The sequence below is a fragment of the Pipistrellus hanaki genome, assembly GCF_964339955.1.
Source record: "Pipistrellus hanaki genome assembly, chromosome: X".
Lineage (NCBI taxonomy): Eukaryota > Metazoa > Chordata > Mammalia > Chiroptera > Vespertilionidae > Pipistrellus > Pipistrellus hanaki.
The window spans coordinates 48917814-48939992 of NC_140524.1; the positions used below are offsets into that span (position 1 = coordinate 48917814).

Here is a 22179-nt window from a genome sequence, read left to right on the forward strand (position 1 = left end):
CCCCTACTCAGCCCTCACATTAGGTTCTGCCTTTGCAGTTCACCAGATCAGGTTCTGATGGTTGGTTTCTATGCCAGTCATCACCTAAAGCTCTGCCTCCTAGGCAGCCAATACTTGGTTCTGATTAATTGGTTTCTATGCCAGTCAGCATTTCCAGGTCTATCTCCAGGCCTGATCAGAGTTGTGGGGATGATCAGCAGCTCCTGTGCTGCTATTGAGGCCCGGAGAAAAAGAGAGGCAAGGGCTGATCAACAGCTGCCACAGAGGCTGCGGATCAGACCCTGCTTCTCTCTCTGGGCCTCTCTCCAGGCCTGATCTGCAGCCCTGACTGCAGGACTGACTTTCAGTGTTTGGTCATCTCTTCGATCTTTTTGGATGTTATGAACCCTGGCTCTTTATATATAGAGATTATTTCAGTGACTAACACTAAAAATTACTTAAGACTAGGGGCCCAGTACGTGAATTCGTGCACCTTGAAAGGAATTGTAGGCCGTGAAACTACAGTAGGCACAGGAGCAGGTCTCGGTCCATCCTCTGCCACCCGCCCCCGCCTGGCCCCTCCCACTGTGGGCTCTAGTCTGACAGCCACCACTCCTATGCACTGATGGTGCCAGCCCTGCTCGCTCCCTGCTGATGGCGGGGTGTGTGTGTGTGTGTGTGTGCGCATGTGTGTGTGTGTGATTGGGACCAGTGCCAGCAGTGGGTGCAAGAGGGGCCGGCATCATCAGTGGGTATGAGCAGCAGCTGGTACTCCTATCACCCCTCAGGAGATGCAGAAGCCCTCAGGGGTGATCAGGGCTGGTAGCCACCACTGGCACCTGCTGATGGCATTTAGTGATTGGGACCAGTGCCAGACACCAGAATCAGGTGCAAGCAGTAGCTCCAGCGTTGGCTGCAGGTGCAAGTGGGGCCATCATTGGCAGTGGGTGCAAGCAGGGCCAGCACTGGCAGCAGATGCGCAGGAGCAAAGAATTTTCAGTAACCACCAGAGGCTCACCCCGATGACAGCAGCAACTGGTGCCCCACCTTGATCTGGTGCCCCTGCTCACCAGCTCCACCATCCTGCCGAGGCCAATGCCAACCATGTTCTGCACATGCCCCCTGGTGGTCAGAGCACATCATAGCGAGCAGTTGTTCGGTTGTTCCACCGTTTGGTCTATTTGCATATTACCCTTTATTATATAGGATATTTTATAAGAGATTATTTTACCTAGTGATAAAGCGATGATTTAACTTTGGCAATCTCCATTCCGATTTCACCTGCCTTTCTGGAATGATAGTTATATTACTTGGAGGATCTTGAAGGTTCAGGCAGACCTCTAAAAAACAAATATATTACTTCAATATTATATTTAATGCACATAAAAGAATATACATGTGTACAAATTGCATAGGAAAAAAATAAACTGAACACTTTTGAGCTGAATGGTAAACTTCAGAACAAGGCCATTATCAAAAAAGCTTTCTTTATCCACTTATCTCCCCACCAAAGGTTAAACATACCTTAAATTTTGTTTTATCATCACCTTACTTAAAAAAAAAAAAAAAATTATTGAGTCTTTTTTTTTTTCCCAGAGAGGAAAGGGGAGGAATAGAGAGCCAGAAACATCGATGAGAGACATCGATCAGCTGCCTCTTGCACACTCCCCACTGGGTATGTGCCCGCAATCAAGGTACATGCCCTTGACCAGAATCGAACCCGGGAACCTTGAGTCCACAGGCCAAACCTCTATCCACTGAGCCAAACCACTTAGAAAAGTTCATCACTTTATTAAAAAAAAAAAGGATATTTAATCACTTACTAGTTTTTGTCCAAACAAAATAGTGTTTGGATTGCTTTCTTTTTGAACTCTAATGTACATATTATATACAGTATTCTAAGGCTACTTTTTTCCTTTAACATTATGGTTCTAAAATTCATTCATGCAGTTGCACATAGCAGTTGTTTTTTTTCTCATAGTCATTGCTGAATAATGTTCCAGGATGTTGGCATACTTCAATTTTATTTAACCATTATCATGTTGACAGAATCTGGATTATTTTCAGTTTTTGCTACTATAAAGAGGGGCCACTATGAGCTTTTTGTACATATCTCCCTGTGTACACAGGCAATAGTTTTCTAACATATTATACCTAGGAGGGAAATCTTGAATTGTAAAATATGCAAATATTTCACTTGGCAGGATAATTCCAAACTATTTTAAAGTAAAGAACTTTTTATAGTTTCATCAACAGTGTGTAAGATTTCACGTTGATCCACATCCTCTCCAAATTTTGGTATCATTAAATTTCTTATTATTTGTCAGTCTAGTGACACAAAATGGTAATTTGTTGGGATCTTATTTTACAGTTCCCTTATTACTAATTATTTTGAAAAACATTTCATATATTTATGGTTCATTCAGGCATGTCCTTATATTGTTAATTATATGAGGTTTTCTAAAATAAAAAATATTTAAGGAAACAATGAATAAAGGCTACATTGGCTGAACATTCTCTAAGTAATTAAGCTTAACAGATTAGCTAGGAAATTTAGAATATATAGAAATACAGGTCCTATATAAAACAATACTTAAACTTTTTGAGCAATGTAATCCACAATTTTGAAAAATTGAAATGCAAGAAAATATCATATCCAACTCTTAAAGCAATCACTTAATATATTCATTCTAATGCTCCCAAAATATTTAGGGTGATGCCAAGATGTCATAACTTTGATTTTAATACTAATTAGGAAGAGCCCTTTCAAAATTGTAGCAATTGGCAACATTTGAATATTGGCTATAGGTTAGATAACAGTATTGTATTAATTTTAAATTTTCTGATTTTGATAACTGTATTGTGATTATGTACTAGAGTGTTCTTGTTCTTAGGAAATATATACTGAAATATTAATGATGTTTTTAAAGGTAAAGAGATGTATAATGGCTGCTACTTACTCTAAAATGGTTCAGATGATATATATATATATATATATATATATATATATATATAGAGAGAGAGAGAGAGAGAGAGAGAGAGAGAGAGAAAGAGAGAGAGAATGATAAAGGCAAGGTAAATATTAACAGTGGTTCAATCTGTGTAAAGGGTATATAGGATTTTTTATCCTATTCTAATTTTTATGTAACTTTGAAATTACTTCAAAATAAGCTTTCTGAAATTATTTCAAAAAAGCCCTTTTGAATAGCAGCTCGCAGTAACAGAAAATTACATTCAAGTCATTAACTTAATATTATAATGAAAAATAAAAGATAATAAGAATAAGTAATCCCAAGTGGAGCTTGTTAATAAACAATGAATGCTCAGATAATTTTTCTTAATAAATGCAATAATAAATAAATATACTCATTAAGTGATTGTTTGGAAATTTTGTAGATTCAGGAATTTAAAGGTTTGTCAGATTCTAACAGATTTAGTAATTTTTAAGAGTCTTTGGCTGGTATGGTACTTAACAGATTTATAAAAAAAAATATAGTCATAAAAGAAACAAAATGCAATTAATACTTAACCCATAGTAGAAATTAGTTTGATCTGTGAATCCACAGGGAGAGGCTGCAGCCTGAATGGAAAACTCTTTTTAACAGAATAATCTTGAAGCAGAAGAACTAAACCAACCCGCAAACATTTATACCACTCAGGACACAGGGCATTCCACATGATCACTGATACAGTGCCTGAACTGTCAGCAACTTCCAAAAAGGTCTGAAAAGATGAGTAAAAGTACACACATATTTGTTACTTTTATCTACAGGATATTAAAATTTTAAGACTGAAGAAGTAAAACTGTAGGGGAATGACTAATTTATGATATATGAAAGAATCTTTAAGTATAAAAAGCAATAATAAAGAAATTTTAGTGATATTAGAAAATACTTAAGAAAATGTTGACTAATACAAAATTTTGTGCTATATAATTGCCAGTTTGTAAGCTAATTTAATATGATATGACATAGTCATATGAAATATAAGACATGCATGCATACATATACAAATAGATATGAAATATACACATGATATCACAGATATGTGCACATATAGAATATATTTGTGTGTGGATATATGATATATAAATATACACAAAAAGGAATAAAACTATAATGCAAACAGTGATTATGGTATGATTTGGGGTGATATTATTTATCAGTCTAACTTATATAGATTTCTACATTTTCCAAATTCTCTAAAAGAATATACAAGTTTTATTTTAAAAGATTAATGAAGCACCAAAATAATTCTTGATAACAGAGAAAATAAAGTAAAATGTTAAGTTATAAAGGACAGAAACCAAGAAAGTATTCTCATCAGCATTATATGGCATAGACAGCCAAGATAGCAAAAAAGTCAGATGGATTTGACAATTAGGTCTCTAGTAAATGACTAGTTGAAAAAAAATGCCAAACTAGTGATGTTGAGAAGTAAATGAGAGGCAAGTAAGTGAAAACATCTAATATAGACTACTTCTTCAAGGAGCTTGTCTGAAGAGGAGAGAGGGAATAGAGGAATCTGAGGTCAAAGAATAATTGTTTTCCTTTTTTAAAATGGAAGATTAAAGTATATTTATATTCTAGTATAGAAAGCACAGTAGAGAGGAAAAGGTTGAAGATATAGTATCAAAAGATGTGAAGGAGACTGGCTGGATCAAGGAATTAAAGTTTGTTAATACAAAAAATAATTCATTTTTATAAGAAATTACATTAGAAAAATACCTTGAAATATATATCCATGTACATTTTCAAAATTATTAAATCTAATTTAAACATTAGATTTAAATTTTATTTAAACATAAATTATTCTATAATAATATGGAGTCAGGTCTGTAAGTTATAATCTATAACTGTTAAATTAACATGTACTCTCTCATCTTATTTATACCTGGTATGGCTCAATCATCTTTTTATTGGGTTTTCCATAGTACCTCAGTCTTGATTTATGCATGATTCTCACAAGCAAAGCAGGATAATTCCTTCTGTTAGTCCAGCTCATTTCAAGGTGAGCAAGAGAAATTATTTTGGTATCTAGAATACAAAAAAGAAAAAAAATTCTCCTTAACATCTCATGGTAATTTCAAAATTATATTTTAGTGGTCAAAATATCAGATATAAGTGAACAAAAAGAAAGCAACCATAGCAAAATGGTACCATACAAAGAGAATGTAAGAAAAAAAAAAAGTGTATTTGAAAAGTTCTTAGGCTGATATTTTATAATTGTCAAGAGAAATGTTTATTTATTTTTTAAATATATTTTTATTGATTTCAGAGAGGAAGGGAGAGATAGAAATATCAATGATGAGCGAGAATTATTGATCAGCTGCCTCCTGCATACCCCCTATTGGGGATTTGAGCCCACAACCCGGCATGCACCCTTGACCTGAATTGAAACCTGAACCCTTCAGTCCATAGGCGTTCTATCCACTAAGCCAGTGGTCAGCAAACTCACTAGTCAACAGAGCCAAATATCAACAGTACAACGATTGAAATTTTTTTTTTTAGGGTTTTAAAATGTATTTATTTTCTTCATAAAAAGACACCTCCTCTCCCACACCCTGCCAAGTCTTCATCCATGCGTTTTCATGACCACATCCTGTTCTGCAGCTTCTTTTATGGCCCAAGCGATATCACGTTTCTTGCTGGCGTCCAGGCAATTGAAAATAAACAGACTGACATCTGGGGAAATTAACAGGCCAACAGTGGCAAACACAATACATCCAATGGGAAAATAAAACGTTTGTTACAGGACTGCAACAACACAGAGAACTTCTCAGGAGTGCGCCTCGCCGGCAGCAGCAGCAGCAATGTTAGCATTTCTTTCTGCCTCGAGTTCCGAAACCAGCTGGACTATCTCTGGGTGACGGAACTTTCCTGCTGTCCAGTCATAGAAGTCCTGCAGCCTCCCGGGCTTGTTCTCCAGGTCTTCATACTCAGCAGCCTGAAGAATCATCTCACATTGGTCCAGCTGCTTCACAAATTTGGGTCTCATACTCTTCCCAGAGTTCATAGAGCTCCTTTCCGAGATCGTTGGGGAGAAGCTGGGTTAGCTGCTTCATAGCTTCCTCTTCTCGCCTATGTTTTTCTTCTTTGGGGATGTTATCTGCTGGTGCTATGTCCCCAACGATGCATTCTGCCATATCGTGAACCAGGGCTAGGCGTACACATCTGTCTTTGTTCAGATGATCATCCTTGGTCACCAGAGCCATAACTGCCATCCTGTACATGTGATCCGACATGCTCTCTGGCCTCTCGACATTCCTGTACACCCAGCCAGTCCGTGGGACTCTCTTGAGCTGCCCCACCAGCCGCAGGAACTGCAGCAGGTTCTGGGCGCCGCGGCCCGACACGGCCACGGAGGAGGCCGAAGCCATGGGCCTGAAATTTCTTTTGAGAGACAAATTTTTTAAACTTAAACTTCTAACGCCACTTCTTCAAAATAGACTCGCCCAGGCCATGGTATTTTGTGGAACAGTCATACTCAAGAAGCCAAAGAGCTGAATGTGGCTCTCGAGCCGCAGTTTGCCGACCACGGCACTAAGCCAAACCAGCTGGGGCCAAATATTATTTAAACAAGCAATTTTACTTTAGGAATCCATCCATTCAACAGAAATAATTAAACATAGTGAACACATATGTATATATCTTAATGCTGCTCAGCCTTGGATCTAAAATTGAAAAAAAAAATACACCAACTTCCTAAAATTACAAATTACCCATTTACATGGGAATCCTATATATTAAAGAGCTAATATGCTAATTAGATAGAACAGCTGAATGACCTTCTGGAAGACCTTCTGTATGAAGCTGGAACTGCCAGGACCTGCCTAGGCTGCAAGGGGCTGAGAGGGACGAGCCCTTTGCAAGAATTTCCTGCATCGGGCCTCTAGTGATTATATACTAGTAAATCATCATACATTCATATCACAGAAGAGTGTATGAATAGATGTCATTAAAAATGTTTAAGTGGAAATAGCAAATCATGTGATACCAAATAATTATTTTTTTCAAATTCACACACCAAATGGCTGACAGTTTGGAGTTTTGAGATGAAAGCTGAAGGCATAGAAGGAGGTAAAAGGGGCCTTTCATTCCACCCCAATATTTTATTAAAAATTCCAAACATATAGTAATCCTGAAAGAACACCAATATACCTACCTCTAGATTTTGTCATCAAAATTTCACTGTACATGGGTCTTATGCTTTTAATACAATATACATTTTTAAACGTTTGGATTTTTAGCACATGGACATTGCCTTTTGTAATAAAAATATGGTTTCAATAATGAACAGATATTACTTTCATAATCGGAAAAGTGAAATACAATTTTTACAAATTATTATTGTCCTAAATTCTTCTAAAGTACCATTTTTTCATTTACAGATTAAATTCTAAAAATAAAAACGATCAACCCCTAGAGTAGTAATGCACTACTGAGATAAAGTCGTTCCATTAGTTCATCTCTGATACTACAATCTTGCCTTTAAAACTTAAGTTATTTAAATTATCATTGGCTACCCATTTCTATAACATCTTTCCCCCCCTTACAACTGGATATCACTTTAATTGCATATTTTTGATGCAGTTATCTTTTCACTTTCTAGTTTGTTGCTGTTACACATCATAGTAAGATTATCTATGGTCTAGCATTATGAGCCCAATGTAAAACAATAACAAAAAAACAAAAACAAAAATAAAAACAAAACCCCAACACCTGAAAAGCAGTAATGTAGAAATTATCATCTTTCTCCCTCTAGTACTTTTGCTTTTATTTTTTTCATTTTATTTCTTCCCCATTCTATACATGTACATGCCTATAATATAATTATTCCCTTTACTTCATTTTTTTGAGATAAAACATATATTAGAGCAGTTGTTGATGATCAGCTGGCAATTTCAAGTTAACTTCCTATTTCTGACCCAGAAGAACTGAACTTCTCAGATCAGCATTACCTGTGGTCTTAAGAAATATAAGCATGAGAATTTCAAGTCTTCCCACAAAAATCACACCTTCAAAAAGCTATTATTTACATAACTGCTACACTCAAAGACATAAAATGGCATTTCATTAATGTAAATTATTAAGGAATAAACCATAGAACATCCTTTTTTGAATGAAGGTTAAAACACACAAAACCACAAATATTTACAACTTTTTATTTCTATTTCTAATTAATAGACTCTCCAACCAGCACAGTATTATTTCCACAACTGGAAAGGGAATGACGTTAAGATCAATTCCACTGGTCAACCCTACAATGAACACTTAGGACTACTGATTGCAACACCACTATGTTTGACAGATAAATTTAAGATGTAATATTTATTTATGTATTTATTTATTTATTTATTTAAAATATATTTTATTGATTTTGTACAGAGAGGAAGGGAGAGAGAGAGTTAGAAACATCGATGAGAGAGAGTCATCGATCAGCTGCCTCTTGCACACCCCCTACTGGAGATGTGCCCGCAACCAAGGTACATGCCCTTGACCGGAATCGAACCCGGGACCTTTCAGTCCCCAAGCCGACGCTCTATCCATTGAGCCAAACCAGTCCCGGCTTAAGATGTAATTTTTAAAAATTAAGATTATTCAGACACTTGCTTAACACCCACTTATAAAATCGAAGCAAGACAAGGGCTGTGCAAATTTCACTAAGCGAGCGTCTCTCCGTCACTCAGGAAAAATTGTCTATCACTCCCGAAACATTTCTGCTTCCTTTCCCGTTAAAGTAAGCACCGCAAAACTATTTTTACACCACATCCCGTCGTTCCCTCCCATTACTTACGGTTAAAATTGTATTCCTCAGGTTGCTTGTTGGTTAACCAGATATCTCCGTATGGATCTTCGTTATTCCACAGGGCCAGGTAATGACTTTTCCCGCCCCGTAAGGGCCTCTCTGGTATCTCCTCGTGGGCACTATTTCTGAAGGGAGTTGCTGAAGAAATACTGTCCAAGATCTCCTCCCCACAGTGGATGTTATCAATGCACAGGATCCCCTGGCCTAACCTTTTCTCGTTGTAAAGACACGAGACTCTGAAAATTTTCATTTCTATGCCAACTTTAAGAATATTTTTATACACGAGTAAGTTCAGTCTGGGATCGAGGAAGCACTTCTCCTGGTACACCCCGTCTGAGATCGTCACGTCATAGCAGTAACGGGGCGGTCTGGGAACTATGTCTCTCGGCTCGTCTTCTAACAGGTACCTTTGGACGGCCAGCACAGCGACAGGCACCACCTCCGAGGGAGTGACCCAATGGAGAGGTGAGTCTGTTATTTGCTCAAGAACCTTTTGGATCCAGGACCTAGGCCCTAGGGCACCGGCCCTTTGGATCACTCCTCCCGGGACCCGAGCCCGATTTACCTCAGGATTCCGCCGGTCCGCCCCAGCATATGAGGAGCCGGCCTGAGGCTCGTCAAACTCACCAGACATGGTGAGGAAACTGCTACCCTCCCCACTCCGAAACCCTAATGTGCCCAGTCCAAAGCTGAGAGACTAAAAAGACGCGCCGCGCGCGAGCGAGGGAGTGAAGAGCACTACTTTGCCCCCTCAGTCACTTTCTGCGCGCGCACACATCAGCCCTTTAGCCCCGCCCCCCTGCAGGTAACGTAGCCTGCCACAGGTCGGAGGACCCCCTACATAACCACGTGTGCGTGTGCGAAGCCTAGCGTCCTGACCTTTACGTCCAGAGCGCGCCTACCAGGGGGCGGGGCTGAAGGGCTGATATGTTTGCGCGCGAAAGTGACTGAGGGGGCAAAGTAGCGCTCTTCACTCCCTCGCTCGCGCGCGGCGCGTCTTTTTAGTCTCTCAGCTTTGGACTGGGCACATTAGGGTTTCGGAGTGGGGAGGGTAGCAGTTTCCTCACCATGTCTGGTGAGTTGGACGAGCTTCAGGCCGGCTCCTCATATGCTGGGGCGGACCGGCGGAATCCTGAGGTAAATCGGGAGGCCGAGAGCGGGGAGGGGGGTGGGGGCGGGGCGGGCGGCTGAGCGGGACCTATAAATACGTCAAACGTAAACAATATCGGGAACGCGTAGGACGTATGAATACGTCCTGGAAATATGTGTTGCAGCCTGAGAGGGACGGTATATATTTTTTGTAATTGTTTGTAAAATTTATAATTTTTTAATTCGATGTTTTCATTTTTTTATTGGTATTCTTTTCTATTTTTTTGGTAATTTTGTATTTTCCTTTGTGCTTTATATATAAATAAACGAATATATATATATATAATTTATTTTAATTAAGTATAAATAAAAAATAATAATAATATGAAATTACGTCCTCCGGGCGTGAGGTACTGACACTCTTCCTAGTGAAAGAGTACACGCCCATTACAGGTTGCGTAATTAAAAAGGGAACTCCCCGGTTAACAGGTTAAAAAAAGGGGGAAGGAGCACTCAGTGACTCTTCAAGAAAGGATGGAGCCCAGATGCAAGGTAAAAGAGAAGATGGCTGGAAGCCGGGTGCAAGTAATCATATCTCAGTGTTTTTGGGGTTTTGGCCTTGGACCAGCAACATAAAGTAAATTAGAGTTGGTTAATATACATAAATGTGATAACATGGGTTTACTGTATTATGCTTGAAACCAGATAATATATTCACAGCCTTCAGGACAGTTTCTAACACAAAAAGTCCATAATCTTTAGTTATGATTGCTATTTTCTTTTCTTTTTTAATAAATCTTTATTGCTCAGACTATTACAATTATTTCTTCTTTCTACCCCCATAGCTCCCTTCCACTAGGTTCCTACCCCACCCTTTGCCCTTACCTCCCCCCTCCCATTGTCCTCATACATAGGTATAGACCTCATTCCAGTCTCTTCCCACACCTCCCACTCCCCTTTCCCCCTGATAATCATTAATCCACTCCCTTTTTTTTGCCCCTGATTCTACCATATTCACCAGTTTATTCTGTTCCTCAGATTTTTAATTCACTTGATTTTTAGATTCACTTGTTGATATATATGTATTTGTTGATCATAATTTTTATCTTTACCTTTTTCTTCTTCTTCCTCTTCTTATATTCTTAAAGAATATTCTTAAAGAATATCTTTCAGCATTTCATCTAATACTGCTTTGGTGGTGATGAACTCCTTTAGCTTTTTCTTATCTGTGAAGCTCTTTATCTGCCCTTCAATTCTGAATGATAACTTTGCTGGGTAGAGTAATCTTGGTTGTAATTTTCTTACTATTCATCACTTTGAATATTTCTTGCCACTCCCATCTGGCCTGCATAGTTTCTGTTGAAAAATCAGCTGACAGTGGTATGGGTGCTCCCTTATACTGTTTTTTTTTCCTTGCTGCTTGTAAGATTCTTTGTCTTTTGCCCTTGGCATTTTAATTATGATGTGCGTTGGTGTGTTCCTCTTTGGATTCCTTTTGTTTGGGGTTCTGTGCGCTTCCTGTACTTGTAAGTCTATTTCTTTCACCAGGTCAGGGAAATTTTCGGTTATTATTTCTTCAAATAGGTTTTCAGTATGTTGTTCTCTCTCTTCTTCTGGCACCCTCATAATTCTGATGTTGGTATGCTTGAAGTTGTCCCAGAGGCTTCTTATACTCTCTTCAACTTTCTGGATTCATTCTCTTCTCTTCTTGCTTCTCCAGAGAAGTGTCCTTTGCCTCTTTGTATTCTAAATCTTTGACTTGATTCTTGCGTTCCTCTAATCTGCTGTTGGGTCTCTGTATAATATTTTTTATTTCCGTTAGTGTGTGTTTAATTTCTAGTTGGTCCTTTTTCATATCCTCGAGGGTCTCGTTAAATTTATCAGCCTTTTCTAGGAAATTCTTGAAAAACCTTATAACCATGGTTTTGAACTCTATATCCTGTCTTTTCTTCTCCTCCATTCCTTTTGTTTGAGATCTCTTTCCTTGTCTGGGCATTTTCGCTGCTTCCCTGAGTTTGTAGGGTGGCTTTGTGTGCTTGGTTTCCTATATTGTTCGGTGGGTCAGCCTCCCCAGTTGTACTGCGTGTACAGCCTTGTTGTAGTTAAGTCTCGACTGTTGTTGGTATCACTGGGAGGAATTGACCTCCAGGCCTATTGGATGTATCAGCTGTGTCTACACCAGGATACCTTCTGTATTGGAGATAGTCTTATAGGATCAGACTTGCAAAATTGCAAAAGCCTCTGAGCTCACCTTGGATGGGGCGGAGTCTCAGGGCTGAGCCGCCAGTCTTGGCCTCCTGTCAGTCCTGTTCTCGTGCACATTCCTCAGACCTCTGCCTTCCACGGATGCTCAGTGCAGTCATAGTTGGGGGATCAGTGCAGTTAGGAGCTTTGGACTCCTTCCTTTGAAGAGGCCGCAGTTGTCAGGCCTCTCTGTGCGCACTCACTCACGTGCTGCGGCTCCCCTGAGTCTCTGGGTGCCTTACTCCACCCATACGAGCCTGGGTCCACAGGGCTTCGGGGTTTCAGCCGAGGCTGGGGTTCAGTGCAGTCAGAACTGAGGCTCAATGCAGTCGGGGGCTTCCTTTCCCCTCCTGCCAGCCTGGCACTCAGCCGCCCTTTCTTTCTGTGTGAGCTTCTTCTTACCTCAGCGCTTTGTGGCTCCTGGTCTGATCGAATCCGTGAACTTCTCTCCTTTCCAGCCACGGATCTCCCGCTCAGCCAGCTTTCCTGTCCCCTAGTTGTTATTTTGAAATAATTGTGCGAGGCAGCAGTCTAGATGCTTACCTAGGCCGCCATCTTGGTTCTTCTCTCTATGTAAAATACTTTTAAAAATGGTTTTCTAGCCCTAACCAATTTGGCTCAGTGGATAGAGCGTCAGCCTGTGGACTGAAAGGTCCCACATTCAATTCTGGTCAAGGGCATGTACCCCCGTTGCAGGCACCTCCCCAGTAGGAGGTGTGTGCAGGAAGCAGCTGGTCAATGTCTTTCTCCCATTGACGTTTCTAACTCTCTATCCCTCTCCCTTCCTCTCTCTAAAAAAATCAACAAAATGTATTTAAAAAATGGTTTTCTACCCTAGCTGGTTTAGCTCAATGAACAGAGCATCAGCCTGTGAACTGAAGGGTCCCAGGTTCAATTCCGGCCAAAGGCCCATGCCTGGGTTGCGGGCTTGATCCCCAGTAGGGGGAAATCATTAGTATAATTGTAGAGTGCAGGGTAGGTGAATCAGTGATTAAGTGATTAAGTGCAAATGAAGACAGAAAGTTATAGAACTGTCTTGATAAAGAGCTACCAAGTGGGGAAGAGGGGCAGGAAGTTATTAACCAAATAATTTATATTCCAGGACACAGATAATACTGCAGTGAAGGCTTGTGGGGGGAGGAGGTGAGAGTGGGTTGAAGGGGGTAGGTAGGGGAAAATGGGGATATCTGTAATACTTTCAACAATAAAGTTAATTTTATTTTATTTTTAAAAAATATATTTTATTGATTCTTTTTGCAGAGAGGAATTGAGAGGGATAGAGAGTTAGAAACATCGATGAGAGAGAAACATCGATTAGCTGCCTCCTGAACACCTCCCACTGGGGATGTGCCCGCAACCAAGGTATGTGCCCTTGACCGGAATCGAACCTGGGACCCTTCAGTCTGCAGGCTGATGCTTTATCCAGTTTCAGCTAAAGTTAAATTTTAAAAGTGTATTTATGTATTATATAATATCTGGCTTAACATACAGCTAGGATATAGAATTTCAGAAACTGTATTTCTAAATTACAAAGAATATACTGTATATGGAATGAATGTAAAGGGAGAAAGCTGGTAAGAATAGGCAGAATTGAAAATAAAACATGTTTTATTTACCCAGATGTATTAGTCCACAAAGAATGTAGTAATTGCCTTAAGAATTTGTTTCAAAGATGATTATACGCTTCTTTTAATTGTGTTAGTCTTCCTTTGCTCTCTATTTCATCATTATTTATTTACTACTAGAGGCCCAGTGCATGAAATTTGTACACAAGTAGGGTCCCTCGGCCTGGGCGATTAGGGCTGATTGGGGCCTTACAGCTGCCAGCCAGGGTCTCCCTTCCCTGGCTGCCAGCCGGGTCTTTCTTCTTTCCGTGCCACCCTGTGGTGGTCAGTGCATGCCATAAAAAATAATAGAATTCCCAGTCTCCCAGTTGAACTCCCATGGAGACACTTTGTATCTTAGTCTTTCATATATATATATAGATTTATGAAGTCCCTACTATGAGGTAGGCACTATTCTAGGCCGCTGGGGCTAACAGTACTCATGCTCCTTTAGTCAAGCTTTTCTCATTGCTTGGGATGGGAGAATCTGCCATCATTAGTAATATTTAACTAATTAATTTATTATCACATATTTCTTGAGTATCTGCTCAAAACACATAAGTGAAAAGGGAGTGGATGCAGCATGAATTAATTTATATAGACTATGATTAGGGAAGGGCTCTAGATATTAAGAAATTGAACAGAGCCGAAACCAGTTTGGCTCAGTGGTAGAGCGTCGGTCTGTGGACTGAAAGATCCCAAGTTCGATTCCGGTCAAGGGCATGTACCTTGGTTGCGGGCACATCCCCGGTAGGAGGTGTGCAAGAGGCAGCTGGTCGGTGTTCCTCTCTCATCGATGTTTCTACCTCTCTATCTCCCTTCCTCTCTGTAAAAAATCAATCAATATATATATATATATATATATATATATATATATATAGAGAGAGAGAGAGAGAGAGAGAGAGAGAGAGAGAGAGAGAGAGAAATTGAACAGAACAGAGACCTACAGGAAGTGAATATATAGATATTTTAGGAAAGGATGCTTGAATCACAGGGAGCAGTAAAAGCAGATTTTATGAGACAGGAAAATACTTGATATTTTCAAGGAAATGAAAAAGTCAGTGGAGGGGTAAGAGGACAGTGATAGGAGATGAAGTCAGAAAAGTATAATAGCAAGGCTCTGTAGGCTTTCCTCTGATTTGAGAAGAGTGACATATTTCAGCTTGAGCCCCACTTCTTTCACGAAGCCTTTCATACCAATTCATTGTAGAATGACCTTACTTTTTTTTGAATTTTTTAAAATTAATTTTTTTTGGTGATATTGGTTAATACAATTATATAAGTTTCAAATATATATTTTTATAACACATCATCTGTATAGTGCATTGTGTATTCACCACCCAAAGTCAAATCTCCTTCTGTCACCATATATATGAACTCTTTTACATTTTATTACCCCCACATCTCCTTCCTCTGGTAACCACCATACTATTGTCTGTGTCTATGAGTTTTTGTTTGTCTTTCTTATTTGTTCATTTGTAGCTTTCAGTTTTCTATCCCACATTAGAAGGCCTAGTGCATGGATTCGTGCACATTGAAAGTAAATTAATTAGAAGGTGGCTGGTGGGGTGAGACTGGGCGAGATGGCCAGACATGTCCTGGAACCAACCTCCCGTGGTCCCTCGCCAGCTGGCTGCAAGTGGGGCGGAGCTTGGGCTTAAAGGGCATCTATGGAGTGAGTCAGTCCCTCCAGCAGGTGGGGTCCCTTGGCTTGGCCTGCAGTAATAGGGCCAAAACCTGCCGTCTGACATCCCCCAAGGGGTTTCAGAGTGCAAGAGGGCACTCTGCAAAGTTGCTGTCATTCGGTAGATCCTTCATTGAGCATCTGCCTCCGGGTGGTCAGTGTGTGTCATGCCTACCAACTGATTGGCTGGTCAGCTGGTCACTTAGCCTCCATATTTACTAGAGGCCCAGTGCACAAAATTCATGCACTCAGGGGGGGGGGGGTGTCCCCTCAACCTGGCCTGTACCCTCTCATAGTCCAGAAGCTCTCAGGGGATGTTTGACTGTGGTTTAGGTCCACTCCCTGGGGGCAGTGGGCCTAAGCCATCAGTCGGATATCCTTAGTGCTTACATGGAGGTGGAAGAGGCTCCCACCACTGCTGTTGCACTCGCTGGCTGTGAGCCTGGCTTCTGGCTGAGTGGCACTCCCCCTATGGGATTGGGCTGAAACTGGCTCCCCGAAATCCCCTGAGAGGTTCTGGATTGCAAGAAGCTTCAGGACAGGTCTAGGGACCCCATCAGTGCATGATCAGGGCTGGGGAGAGATGCAGGAGTTTGGCCAGGTGGGGAGGGACTGCCAGAGGCCTCCAGAATGTGTCCAGCCCATGTCACTCAGCTGGCCCATCTGGCTCATCTGGCCGGACACCAGTAGCAAGCTAACCTACCAGTCGGAGCATCTGCCCTCGGTGGTCAATGCATGTCATAGTGAGCAGTTAAGCAGCCTTAGCATATCATTAGCATATTATACTTTGATTGATTGAATGGTTGGCCAGTTGACCAGACACTTAGTATATTAGGCTTTTATTATATAGGACTAGTGGCCTGGTGCACAAAATTCATGCAGGGGGTGGGGGATCCCCTCTACCTGGCCTGCACCCTTTCCAATCTGGGATCCTTCTCACACCAGAACCCCTGGCTCCTAAGCATTCACCTGCCTGCCTGCCTGCCTGATGCCCTTAACTGCTCTCCTGCCTGCCTGACGCCCCAAAATGCTCCCCTGCCGGCCTGATGCCCCTAACAGCTCTCCCCTCCTGGCCTAAACCCCCTTATTGCCTATGTGCTCTCCCTTCCTCTCTGCACCTTCAGAGCCTGGCCAGAAGTGCTGAGAGCTCTCCACCAAGGCCTTGCCCCAGTCCTGAAGCCCCCTTCCAGACCTGGTGATACCACAGGCCTGTGTGCACTTCTGTGGGGGTGAGGGCTGCTGAGGCATGTCCTGATGCCTCCCTTCAGGTCAGGTGGTACAATGGGCCTGCATGTGCCTCAGCCAGGGGGCCTCCCCCCCGTGGCAGCCTCATGTTCTGGTGGCACAAGTCCCCACCCCTGTCCCCGCCCAGCAGCTCCTGCCTGCACATGTCTCCATCAGGAGTGGCCTCAGCCTCCGAGTCAGCGTGACGTTAGTGCTGGGCAGGCCTGTGTGCACCTGCACTGGGGGTGGAAGGCCCTGCTCCCATCCCCGCCCACCAGCTCCTGCCTGTTGACCGGTCATGACTGGGACACCATTAGGACAAATTAGCATATTACCTCTTTAGCTAGCTAGATAGATATGAGTGAAATCATATGGTTCTTGACTTTTTCTATGAGGCTTATTTCACTTAGCCTGATATTCTCAAGATCTGTACACTTGTTGCAAATGGAAGTATTTTCTTTTTTTATGGTTGAGTAGTATTATGTGTATATTATTCACATCTTCTTTATCCAATCATCTATCAAACTACACTCTGGTTATTTCCATATCTTGGTCACTGTGAATAATATTGCAATGAACATAGGGTATAAACATCTTTATGAGTAAATGTTTTCAAGTTATTTGGGTAGATACTCAAAAGGGAGATACATATAACTTTATGAATAAACTAGAGGCCTGGTGCACAAAATTCATGCACCGGGTGGGGGGGTGTCCCTCCGCCCAGCCTGCACCCTCTCCAATCTGGGACACCTTGAGGGATATTAAATTGCCCGTTCGGATCAGGTCTAAATGGGCAGTCAGACATCCCTCTCACAATTTAGGACTGCTGGCTCCCAACTGCTCTCCTGCCTGCCTTCCTGATTGCCCTTAACTGCTTCTGCCTGCCAGCCTGATCACCCCATAACCACTCCCATGCCAGCCTGATTGATGTCTAACTGCTCCCCTGCCAGCCTGTTTGCCCCCAACTTCCCCTCTCTGCCGGCCTGGTCACCCCTAACGGCCCTCCCCTACAGGGTTGATTGCCTCCAACTGCCCTCCCTTGCAGACCTGGTGCCTCCCAACTGCCCTCCCCTGCTGGCCATCTTGTGGTGGCCATCTTGTGTCTACATGGGGGCAGGATCTTGATCTTGTGTGTTGGAGTGATGGTCAATCTGCATGTTACTCTTTTATTAGATAGGATAGAGGCATGGTGCATGGGTGGGAGCCAGCTGGTTTGCCTTGAATGGTGTCCCAGATCAGGGTGGGGGTTCCCTTGGGACATGGGGTGGTCTGGGTGAGGGGCCTGTGGTAGTTTTCAGGCCAACCACACTCCCTGGCAACCCAAGCGGAGGCCCTGGTATCTGGAATTTATTTATCTTCTACAATTGAAACTTTGTAGCCTGGAGTGAAACCAAGCGCACTCCTTGCTTTGTGGCTCCTGCGATTTCTGTTTGGATTTGTTTACTGTCTATAATTGAAACTTTGTAGCCTGGAGTGGAGGCCTAGGCCAGCCAGGGTGTGTGGAAAGCTTGGCTTCCATTGCCAGGGAAACACAAACCTCTCTCAACTGCTCTCTGTGGCTACAGCCATCTTGGCTGGGGTTAATTTATATACTCACTCTGATTGCCTGGTGGGCATGGCTGGTGGGCATGGCTAGTGGGCATGGCCTGAGCAGAGTGATGGATAATTTGCATTTGCTCTTTTATAAGGTAGGATGTTTTCAATTTTTTCTATTTTTAATTTTTTAGGAACCTCCATACTGTTTTCCATAGTGGCTGTACCAGTTTACATTTCCACCAATAGTGTATGAGGGATCATTTTGATAACAGCCATTCTAGCAGGTGTGAAGTGGTATTTCATCGTAGTTTTTTTTTTTTTTTTTAATATATTTTATTGATTTTGTACAGAGAGGAAGGGAGAGAGATAGAGAGTTAGAAACATCGATGAGAGAGAGTCATCGATCAGCTGCCTCTTGCACACCCCCTACTGGGGATGTGCCCGCAACCAAGGTACATGCCCTTGACCGGAATCGAACCCGGGACCCTTCAGTCTCCAAGCCGACGCTCTATCCATTGTGCCAAACCGGTCCCGGCTCATCGTAGTTTTGATTTGCATTTCCCTAATAGCTAGTGAAGTTGAGTATCTTTTCATATATCTGTTGGCCATTTGTATATCTTCATGGGAGAAATGTCTGTCTAGGTCCTCTGCCTATTTTTTTAATTGGATTGTTTGTTTGTTTTGTTTGCTGTCATTGTTGTTGATATTTATAAGTTCTTCATATATTTTGGATATTAACCCTTTTTTGGAAGTGTTGCTTGCAAATATCTTTGCCCATTTTGTGGGTTGCCTTTTTGTTTTGTCAATAGTTTTCTTCTGCTTTTTATTGCTTCTGGTCTTAATTTGTGTCTTTGATATATTTTGAGTTAATTTTTATGTAGGGCAATAAATATCATTCTAGTTTCATTCTTTTACATGTGGCTTTCTAATTTTCCCAGCACTATCTATTGAAGAAGCTTTCTTTTTCCAATTGTATATTTTTGGCCCCTTTGTTGAAAATTATTTGCCCATATGCAAGTAGGTATATTTCTGGGTTCTCAGTTCTGTTCTATTAGTCTGAGTCTGTTTTTCATGCCAATACCATACTGTTTTCATTATTGTTGCTTTGAAGTATAATTTGAAGTACAATGACCTTTCTTTTATTTGTATCATCTTGTATATATCACACATTTAACTGTTATCATCTAATATCTACACTAATAAAAGAGAAAGATGCAAATTGATTGTACCTGCATGACACCCACCAGCCAATTTGGAGTAATTATGCAAATTAACCCAACAAATATGGCAGGTTAATTTGCATATACAGGCGCTAAGCAGCCGGGAGCAGGACACTTTCATCGTTACCATGGCAATGATGCAGGCATTCCGCACCACCCCAGCCACTCTGGGCCTCTGGGCAGCATGGGAAGGTGGAAAGGCAGCTCTGGCTGTAGCAAAGGTGGTGCCGGCTGCCAGGGGAAGGAAGGCCCATTCTTGTCTGAATCTTCGTGCATCAGGCCTCTAGTCTTACAATAAAAAATAAAAATAAAAACTTCTATTGTATGTAGCATGTAGCTTGTCTTTCTAACTCAGGGTTTCTCAATCTGGACACTCTTGACATTTTGGGCCAGAAAATTATTTGTTGTGGGCATATATTGTGTACTGGAGGATGTTTAGCAGTATTTCTGACCTCTACCCTATGGCACCACCCCCACTCCTCAGTTGTGACATTTCAAAATATTTCCAGACATTGACAAATGTCCCCTGGGGGAAAAAGTTGTCTTTGTTTAGGAACCACTAATTTAGATAGCTGTAAGCATTTTGAGAGCAGAATCTGATTTATTATTTACTAGAGGCCTGTTGCATGAATTCATGCACATTGAAAGGACATTAATTAGAAGAAGTATTTTAATATCGCTATTTTCCCTTTCTTTATAATAGAAGTGTTAACCAAATTCATGATCAGCAATGACAGATGGAAACACACATGTGCAATTGGCACCAGTGAGAACTATATATATAAAAGTCTAAGTGATTGTTTGACCTCTTGACTGTTCGACTGGTTGACTGGTCACTATGACACACATTGACCATCAGGAGCTGCCCCCTGGTGTTCAGTGTGCTCCCACAGTAGGAGTGCCACTCAGCTGACTGATGGGCATCAGATGCAGGGCCCACAGCTGATTGTCACAGCCCAGAGACCATAGCAGAGCAGCAGCGAGCCTACTGAGCAGCAGTGGTGGCAGGTGCAGTGGGGCCAGGATAAGCAGGAGCAGTAGGCAGGCGTGGCAAGCAGCATTGGACTGCCGGTTTTGGCCCAGAAAAGGGGACCAACATGGCCAAGATCAGAGAGCATTAAGAGACATAGTGTCAGAACTACTGATTACTAAGCCAAAGTTCTTTTCATGAGATGAAGTCAGACAGAACCTAGACTATCCCCCAAATATATAAATTGTTTTTATTTGAATAACCTCCTTCTGGTTATTTTGATATTTTTCATTGGATATCCCTGTTTGATATTCTCATTTAACTATCCTTTCATTGAGTTTTGCTTAGGTAGGAAAATCATTGTCATTTTTTGGCCTTGGATATTGGGCATTTGAGGTACACTTGTAGGTTCATTGATTATGACAGTATGGATAGAGTTGTGTGTGTGTGTGTCGGGGGGGGAATGGAAGTGGCATGACTATGTGGTGCTAAAAGGATTTTGAGAGTTCAGATGTTATCTGAAAGAGTATTTTGGTAAGCTCTCCAATATTACCATGGTAACAAAAGAGGGTCTGAGGGTGGCTGCCTGGCAATCAGAGCACTAAGACCTCTAGCTCAGTGCTGCCTTTTTCCAACATCCTTCTCTTTTTAAGGCTGCTCTTAATTATTTTATTAACTAAATTGCCTCAAAATACAATGATGGATTTGAACAGTTTATAATACCCTAATTTCATTGGAATCAAGGATATTCATATATTACCTTACTTATCATGTGCCAAATATTTTTTAAAGTATTTCTATTGATTTCAGAGAGAGGTGGGGGAGGGTTAGAAACATTAATTATGAGAGAGAATTATCAATTGGCTGCCTCCTGCACACCCCTATTGGTAATTGAGCCCACAATCTGAGCATGTGCTCCTGCTTGGAATCATACCATGACCTCCTGGTTAACTGAGCCACATCTGCTGGGCCTTGAATATGTTTTGATTGATTTGTTGGATATGCATAAACAAAAGTCTCTAACACAGGCTCACCATCAAATGGTTCTGGACTCATCAGTATCTCAGGCAAATGCTTATATTTGTCCCCATGCCTTTGCTTATCCTGAACACATATTAGATACATAAATGGTTGCTTGATGCTGTTTCCTCCTTCTGTTCTGTCCATTTAAATACCACTATTTTCCTAAGGGTCCCAGTGCCATAGTTTCTTTCTGAGTTTAAATATTATATATCATTATTAGATTGGATTTTAGGATACTGATTTTATCATTTTCAATTTATCAGATCTTTGTTTTCCTCATTATTAGAAATAAAGGTGACTGCCAACAAATTTCCAGAATTCTACAGATTAATTTGTTTCCAGTTATTCTAATTTGTCATACTAATATGATTTATTTAGTATGCTTCAATATTTATATTCCTCTTCTTAAGAATTTCTATTTATTGAAATATATGGCTAAAATCTGATGATTTTTGTAAATATGAAAATCAGTGTGTACACTGGGTTACTTTACCTGAAATAAAGCTGGGCCAGAAATTTGTTTCTTAATGGGCTATTTATCTAAAGATGATTATGTTTATTTTTTAAATAACATCTTGATTGTACTATAATTCACAGAAAATACAGTTCACTCATTTAAGGTGTCACTTATTCAAGTGTTTTTACAATAGTATACTCAAAGAGTTGTGCAACCATCACCAGAATCTAATTTTAGAACATTTTATCATCCCTTATAGAAATCCTATACATATTAGCAGCCATTACCAATTCTAAATCCTAGCCTAAAACACTAGCAAGTACTAATCTAATTTCGGTCAA

The 22179-nt window shown here is 41.0% G+C and overlaps 3 protein-coding genes across 3 annotated transcripts in view; 1 reads left to right on the forward strand and 2 right to left on the reverse strand.

Moving 5' to 3' along the window:
* The window catches only part of RADX (RPA1 related single stranded DNA binding protein, X-linked), a 69722-nt gene extending 60279 nt beyond the window's left edge, over positions 1-9443 (reverse strand). Inside the window, exons 1-4 of the mRNA XM_084870451.1 lie at positions 8776-9443; positions 4873-5015; positions 3510-3702; positions 1211-1319 (exon numbers count right to left, since the gene is read on the reverse strand). Coding sequence (XP_084726577.1) covers positions 1211-1319; positions 3510-3702; positions 4873-5015; positions 8776-9421 — 1091 coding nt within the window. The 5' untranslated portion in view covers positions 9422-9443. The remainder of the gene's footprint in view (positions 1-1210; positions 1320-3509; positions 3703-4872; positions 5016-8775) is intronic.
* Positions 1-22179, forward strand: part of MORC4 (MORC family CW-type zinc finger 4) — a 737287-nt gene that overhangs the window by 507780 nt on the left and 207328 nt on the right. The window lies entirely within an intron of this gene.
* LOC311615225 (5'-deoxynucleotidase HDDC2-like) lies at positions 5477-6358 on the reverse strand (the record flags this gene model as incomplete). The annotated part of the gene is given in 2 exon segments (XM_084870540.1): positions 5477-5968; positions 5970-6358. Coding segments are annotated over 2 exon segments (600 nt in total). The 3' UTR covers positions 5477-5757.